Source organism: Lutjanus erythropterus, chromosome 10 (assembly GCF_056507025.1).
Source record: "Lutjanus erythropterus isolate fLutEry1 chromosome 10, fLutEry1.hap2, whole genome shotgun sequence".
In the NCBI taxonomy this organism is placed as follows: domain Eukaryota; kingdom Metazoa; phylum Chordata; class Actinopteri; order Lutjaniformes; family Lutjanidae; genus Lutjanus; species Lutjanus erythropterus.
In genome coordinates, this window is record NC_139326.1 from 39,555,707 (window position 1) to 39,564,178 (window position 8,472).

General features: G+C 36.8%; 1 protein-coding gene across 1 annotated transcript; it reads left to right on the top strand.

The window, feature by feature from the left end:
• Window positions 1-1,820: 1,820 nt before the first annotated feature.
• LOC146320871 (kallikrein 1-related peptidase b8-like) lies at window positions 1,821-5,314 on the top strand. Its single transcript, XM_084729653.1, has 5 exons — window positions 1,821-1,948; window positions 2,831-3,005; window positions 3,216-3,398; window positions 3,556-4,188; window positions 4,999-5,314. The coding sequence occupies exons 1-4, from the start codon at window positions 1,909-1,911 to the stop codon at window positions 3,650-3,652; spliced, it is 495 nt and encodes a 164-aa protein (XP_084585779.1). The 5' UTR covers window positions 1,821-1,908; the 3' UTR covers window positions 3,653-4,188; window positions 4,999-5,314.
• Window positions 5,315-8,472: the final 3,158 nt, after the last annotated feature.

Genomic DNA, 8,472 nt, shown 5'->3' on the forward strand with positions numbered 1-8,472 from the left:
ACTGTGAAACATGAAATTTGTCTGTTTTCTACTTTTAATGATCTCGTGACCCTTCAGATTTATCTTTGGAACAACAGGAAGAAAACCTCTGTCTTCTCTCCTCTCTTCTCTCCTGACAGAGTTTCCTCAGTCTTGATGAGTGAACTGTTGGTGTGATCAAAACATACAAATACACAACAATACCTGACATATAATGTGGAGATAGAAGTAAAGACCATATTCTAATACAGGAAGCTATGAGCAAAAATATACAGAATACTTCATGTTTCTGTTAGATGACCAAAGAGTATAAAACATTAGTGAACACAGAGATCATTGTGGAGCTTTAATTCCATTGAGATAGTGAGATGTAAATTATCATTTAAATACATTCACCACACAGACAAGAGCAGCCACAGTGTGATGATCTTGGTTCATTAAAATATGATGAGGCAAATTCACAAGATTAAAACTCAGGGTGTGTAACGTCCTTTGTGTTGATAAGCCCATGAAATAGTCGGCCAACTCACATTAACTAAATGAAAAAAAAAAACCTTCCACTTCCTCTCATCCTCTCATCATCCATTGAGTACCTGTTAGTGACAGTTGAACTGAGTTCATGTGATAATAATCCACAGAGTTTTTTTTAACAGGCTTCTGTTCATGTTTGAGGGACAAATCTGACAACATGTTTTAAATATAATCCTACAGTACAGGTATACAGTAACAACTCAGTTTAATGACTTTCAATGAATTCATTTCAATCAAAATATCAACTGAAGTTGAATTGAACTTTTATTCATCTTTTCCTCATAAACTCAAACAATTACATTATATTCTACATGAATACACTGTGATGTTGGTTTCAAGCATGCTGCAAAAGTAATGGATTACATGTAACAGGATTACAGCAAAGGTAACTGTATTCCATTGCAGTTACAGAAACAGAACATAATCAGATCATCGTTACATTCAGTAAAAATGAGTATTATTAGCAGGATTAGATCTACTACCACGTGCAGTACACACATATTACAACACTTCACATGTCTGTCAGTTGCCAGAAAAAAGTTTCTCTGGGAGGAATTTTAAACATGATTTGGTCTTTAAATGAGAAATGAGGAGCAACATCACAGTAGTGACAGTTCTGCCATCAGCTGTGAAAATACTGTCATCATCCAAGAAGTCAACATGTCATTTAAGATCAGACACTAACGTTAGCAAGCCAGAAATCCAGTCACATAATCTGTCAATAATACGAGGACTACTAGTGAAAAATATTTTGGGACTGTAGGTGGTGAAGCTCATGACTGGGATGGTGTGTGGGTGAAAACACAAACCCTGGACCAGAAAAACTTCATAACAACTAACTTTAATTTAGTTAAGAAAGAAGATTTCAATGTGCACAACTACTGCTAATAACCTAAATGTTCATTCACACATAACAAAGGAAGGAACAGCTGGACAAACAATGAATAACTCATAAAAATAAAACATTATATGAAGCTAAACAATTTCTCTCTTTTGATATAGAGAAAATCCAACAGTTAGAGTGATGAAGTTACATGACTTTATTATTGTGATACTTGGATGATGTTACTGATGACATTTGAACAGGTAATTAGTAAGTGTTTGGGAGTAGATTTTTAAAGTGACCCTCTCAGCCCTGGTTCCAGGTTTGTCTAACCTGCCTGCTGATGAAGGGACACTTTTTTCTTCTCTTTGTAGTATTTTTCCTGTCGTCACTTTCTGTCAGATGAGGGTGGGAACACTTGGTGAGAAATTTGCATCAGTGCAGACCTTCGTAGCCAGTTAGGTTTGTGTTGATAAACCTTCACCAACTGATTGGTGGCCTGAAGGCCCACAGGACAGCGTGAGCAGATTTAAAAAGTCACCACTGTTGCACCAGGAGGACAGTCATCAACAAAGATGGGTGGTGTAACACGTCTTCTCCTTTTGCTGTGTGTCGGTGAGTACACAACTATAGTTTACATCTCTGATACTTACTTCAACTCTTTTATACACACTCAGATAACATGTATGTTTTTCTAAAGTAGTAATTCTATGTTTAATGAGTTCATCAGACATGTTATTACACTTCTTAGTCCATCTTTCAGTCTCATAGACTGTTGTGATATCTCTTATGTATTCTGGATCCAGTCAAAGTTTTAAAAGTAGCAATAAGATTTTAACATCAGTTCCAAAATGTTCTAGAGAAGACAATTAAAAGTTTAGGTAGATGGTCCAGATCCAGGGTTTAAGACAGCAGATAGTGGATGGAATGAAAAGAAGAGGTGTCACGTCCTTCAGTCAGCCTTCAGTTGTGATGTCTGCAGTTTGATGATGATGATGTCAAAGTGGAGGGATACAGCAGTCCAGTGGTCTCATGGGGACATTGTAGAGTATTTTTCTAAATGATTCTTAAAGTTGGGTCTTATTTTGTGGTGTGACTGTGCAAAGATTTCACAATAATCTTTTAGCATATTGTAAATAAAGTGGTGTGAGATGAAACTAGACATCTGCACCTCCTCCTGGCTCTGTTTTCAGGCTTTAAAAAATCTAGACTCTGACCAGAGACTTTGGACAATCACAGGTCGATGAGATGGTTGATGGTTCAGGTCCTGGGAATGGCACATTTGTTTTGGATGTAAAATAAACTGCTGAGAATCATATTTGTGAGAAAGGTTTTTTTTTAAAGGAAAGTCAGGGTACAGAAAATGTCTGTTAGTAATTGTAAGAAACTGTAATAACTTCTGGCACAGTTGATCATGTATATTGATAACTTCATAGAGAGAATACAACAACCAGTGTTGTAACTCACAGTCACCTGGTGGACGTCTTTGTCTTTCAGGTGTCACAGTGAGCACAGCGGAGGATCTGCAGAAGAGAGTCATCAACGGTGTAAAGTGTGATGACACAGAGCGTCTGTACCATGTGAAGTTAGTTGATGATAAAAACAACTTTGTGTGTGGTGGCTCTCTGATCACTAAAGAGTGGATTCTGACTGCAGCTCACTGTGAGCCTCTGTGAGTGAAAGTTTTACTTCAAATCTAGAAATTTTTTTTTGATATTTCTCATTCATAATTTAAAACAAGTAGCAACCATTAATGATAAGATGTAAAACAGCAGCATTCCCAAAATACAGATAGAATTGCTTATGTTCATTTTCAGTAATTACTGACCTTAATGCATGATATAGTTACAGTGATGCAGTGATATTTCTCTTTAACCTCCAGGGCTAAGAAGGTAGTTTTAGAAGTACATCCAGGTCCAGGACAACCAGCAGAAACCCCAGTAAAATCTGAGATCTATAAGGAAAAGAGTGACATGCACGACATCATGCTGTGGAAGCTGCCTAAACCTGCTAATGTGAAACCTGTAAACCTTCCTGATGACAAAGACTGTCCCAGGCCACAAATGTAAGTTGTGACCTCTCCCCTTAGAAAAAACCTAAAATCTCAACTCTTGAGGAACTCAAAATGAGAAATTCCAGTAGAGGCTTTTTTAAAATGTAAAGTCATTATGGTGAAAGTTGTTTGTTTTGGAGACATTGATTTTTTTTTGTTTGTATTTCAGCAATGAAGTCCAGGTTGCAGGTCATGGAAGCTCAGTTGCAGGCTGTACACGCTGTAAAAATATAGGTAGGAAAACTGTCTTAATGTCACATATTTGACAGAGGAATAATTTTCATCATCACTGCTGCTTGAAGCAACAAGGGAGGCTCTTTTATTTCTGCTGATGCTCAGTTATCCATCAACCACAGGTGATAACATCATGTGACAACATCAGTGTCAGAGCACATCTGAACAACATCTTAGTCTATAAGTTAACAGCTCTAATAACAACACAAGTCTGATGAATCTGCTTTCTTTTATCATAATTATCTATATCACAGTTACTGTCTTATTTTTCTGCTATGTTTGCTAACATTGCTGACACATATTTACATGAAGGATCAGTAAGAATAAATAATGAAATTTCAATGTTTTCTTCATTTGTTGGTGGAATGATTTTCTGTGTACAAGTCAAGTAGTCTGGGTAATGTAGTAAAAAGACCTTTTCTATTCTCATCTAGAACCCAGAACAAATGATCTCCAATGTGCAGACCTCGATGTTGCCAACTGTCCACAGATCCAGTCCCCTCCAAAGTACAAAATGATACAAAAAAACTTGTTCTGTGGTGACAGTACTAATGAAGATACGTGTTATGTGAGTGAGCTTGTTTTCTACCCTTTTATCTTTTCTACAGTCATTGTAAGTTTTACAGATAGAGGGCGCCCTCACACTTCTCCTCACATCCAAAAACTTAAGGCTACTATAAAGAACTTTGTTGATGTCCTTGTGAACAAAATCAGAAGTGTTTCCAATGTAATGACCACAAAATATAATATGAAATTCATATTAACAAAATGAGAAACAAAGTAGCTTCTCTACTTGAATAAATGTACTTAGTTACTTTCCCCTGCTGGAGGTGAGGGAGGAGCTAAATGTGTAAAGTGTGCAACACTCCTTTAAACAGGCTCTATACTGTATAAACTTGTCAAAAACATGTAACCATGGAGACAGTGAGAAAGTTGCATCTCTGGAGGAGAGAAGGTCCAAATTTATGAACAAAAACTACATTTTAAGCCTCAAGGTGATAAAGTCATTTGGCTTCAAACTAGTTCACTCATCTGTTTGATCAGTCTGAGGATTTCAAATATTTTTCTTGATTATTATTATTTTCTGTTTTCTGTCATCATGTCAGACTTTGTTCTGTCAGATTTCACTGACACTTATTGATTCAGTTTTTCTTCATTTAGTGATTCACTAAAACAAATAGTAGTATAAAAGATAATTATTCTATGAAGAATTTGCATCAGTTGAATTAGTCCATATTAACTAAGATTTAAATACCTTGGTAGAGCTCCCCAGGAGAAAATATTCATCCCAGTTTTTTTCCCACTTTAATATTGTGTAAAACGGTTTTCCAAAAATATGTAAAAGTCTGCAACTAACAATAAAAAATCTCTCTCACAGGGTGACTGTGGTGGGGCAGTGCTGTACAACGACATGATTTATGGTGTCATTTTGGGCGGTGATCCTAAAGCCTGCACTACACCAGCCATATTCATGGACGTCTGTTCTTACCTGGACTGGATCAAAAAAACTATTACTACATAGACGGGTTGTTCTGGGTGTGGTTAGTTGTGAAATGTCCTGTCATTTAACAAACATGTCACATTGTTGAGTTTGTCTAAAATGACCATTGATGAATTTAAAATGAATTGGTTTACATTAAATGTTCAGTGATCATGTGTAAAGTCCTTTAAAATAAAGAATAAATGTGATTCTACAGCATGACTTTACAAAGAAGTGTCTGAGTCATAAAAGTTAGTTGACAGTTTCTTGCTTCTATACTGTTGTTCTGATGAAAAGAAAAGCAGAAATCTGCAGTCACACATTTTCCTGTAAGAAGTGATTTTGTCTGTTATTATACTGTCATTGTATGGAAAAACTACAAAGGGATAATAATAGATGTCTTGTCTTCTTTCAACAACACTGATGATAAACAATATGTTCCAGCAACATTAACATGACCTCCACATTCATTGTCCTGAGCTGAAACAACATGTCAAACTGAAGCAGTTGTTGATCTCTTGCGGCCCCTAGTGGTCGGTTAAGAAGAGAGAGAAGTCAGCTGTCGATGGTCGGATAAAACAGAGCAGTCAGAAAATAGAATTACTGCCTCACACTTGTTTGTCTAAACCAAGCAGTCACGTTACAGTTTATGTCCATGTCTGTCCAGAATCATATCATGTCTGTAGTGAAGACTGAAGGAATTTAATATGGAACTTACCACTATATTAACCTGCAACTTTGAAGGAATTAAATTAAAGGTATTAAGTGTATTTTTTGGTAAAATGAAAGTTGTCACTCTACATGTGTGATTCCAGTGAATCATTTCCAGGTAGAAACATGCTGTCTTCACTTAGAGGAGGACAGAGGACTGATAGACAGCTGAACATTATGATGTCACAGTGAAGTTGACCTTTGACCTTTTAGATATAAAACGTCATCACCTCATCATTTTAACCTCTTAGATATTTATGTGTAGTTTTTGTTCATAATTAGTGTATGAATTTGTGAGTTATGGTCAAAAATATGTTTAGTGATGTCACAGTAACCTTTGACCTTTGAGCAGCAAGATTTAATCTTTCAGTCAAAGTGTTCATTTGTGTCAAGTTTGAAGAAATGTGATGACCTGAAAACATAAAGCCTGTGGCCATAAAATATAAAGACATGAAGGTTGTAAAAAAAAAAAGAAGTTTTTTAAAGAGTTGTGAATCACAGAGCTCCTTCAGCATACAGTCATGAATGTTCACCAGAAAAATAAGGCTGATCAGTCCAGTAGTCAGGGATGTTTCTTGCCATATGTGGACTGTGTGGTTGCATAGAGACCCTGAAGACATCAGGGCCCCAAACAGTGTAAGTCCAGAGACCAGAGGAGAAGCTCCGTCACATCATGTCACTACATCATTCACATGAACACAACTTGTGAGAATGTCAGCAGTGTAAAATAAATAACATTTGATCTGTTGTACTATGGAACTTTTCAACAAGAAGCAGAGAAAAACATAAATGATGAGTGTGAATATATTATTAATAACAGGGTGGATTTGGAAACAGTGGAGAGTTTGTTGTGTTTTATGTGGCCTGAACAGAGTGTGACCAAACACGGGATTTAAAACCAGTGCAATGTCTTCATAAACCTTTGGGTCATTATAGACCCCAACTTCATACATGTTGACACAATACAACTTTATAGGTTCAAGAAGAGCAGGACACGTGTGTTCACCATTAAAAACATCATAGGAAAAAAAGATTTTTCTTTCTGAATACCCAAGAAGAGAACAATTGTAAGTGTGAGGCAAATATTGTTTATTTTACAATAATAAATAAAAATAAACAAAAGTACAACCTCTAATATAAAATAGAATGACAGTATCTACTGGAAGCAAATATGCGGGGTTCTTACCACTGGGGAGATTCTGTCTCAGACCCCAGTAACTACCACCATGTGAGCCCACTGTGATCACCAGCACTGCAACTCACACTGCAAGGAGAAGCAAATCTACAACACACAAGTGACCACCACCATTAGGTCTACCACACTGTATCCAAAGGTGAGGATCCCACGCTGACTCCCCACAGCTCATCCCACTGCCTATATAAAAAAAAAAGAAACAAAGCCAAGGGGTGAATTTCAGTTGGTTCAGCTCACAATGGTGTAAAGGATGTTACTCAATACAATTATGGAAACTGTATCAGTCAGTAGTCACAGTAACAATATACAATCCCTGGACAGTCCACAATAAAACTGAGATTGAGTCCAGTTCAATATGGTAGTCAAATTAGGCCACACACAGGGGTGGACTGGCCATCTGGCATACTGGGCACTGTCCCAGTGGGTCGGTGTCTAGTGGAGGGTCAACAGGTTTTTTTTTTTGTTTTGTTTTTTACCCCCACATAAGTGGTTATGTGACCTGTTGTCCAGTTGTTGACTGGCCATTCAGCACAGCCCATTGACACATCCCATTGGTTAACTGTCAGTCAGGGCCTGTCAATCACCCAGTTGCTGGATGGGCTGGGCTAACAGAGTCACAGCAAGTGAGCCAGGTTAGGTGAGGAGCCTGACAATATCATGGAAAGGGTGATTCTCTGAGACGGGTGCCTTTTGAGTCATACAACTTTTGAAAAAATTACCTCAAATAATTGTGTTTCTGATCACTACATCTGATAGTGGACAAGTTAAACCATTGAGGAAATACATTTTCCCACCTCAGGCATGATCTCCCAATCATTATTAGACTTTTTTTTCTCACTTAAAGTTATTTTGAGTTCAACCCTGTCACAGACATCTTGGACACGGTGAGGATATGATTTTGAGACATATTCAAGTAAATTCTTGTAGAAGATAAATAATGAGATGTCCCTTGTTTAAGATCACTAATTCTGAGTGACTTTTTAATTTTAAAATACTCCACATTTGAGTGTACAAGCAAGGCACTAGAACTTTACCTTTACTTTACATCGGCCTTCATATTTTTATCAGAAATCTGTATTAACATTAGGAATTGATTAGGTTTTCATATATTGTCTGATTATTTTGCCAATTCTGCACACACTTAAAAGAAGATTAACCACATAATTATTTGGATTATCAAAATATTAATCAAAATCTATTAAATAACGGGGTTGAACTCAGCGTAACAGGGTTGAACTCAGCATAACGGGGTTGAAGGGACAATCAGTTTAAACGGTATGGATTTATTTGTCTAGGAAAAGAAACATTCAGATAAAATGGTAACTAAATGTTATTAAAGTTGACAGAGGGCAATGACCAGATTTTTCAACTGTCATGAAAAAAATATGAAACACACAAAACAACCTGACTGGACCAAGTCCCACCCACTTCTTGCCAAGGCCAATCTAGTCAAATAGCTGCTTTTT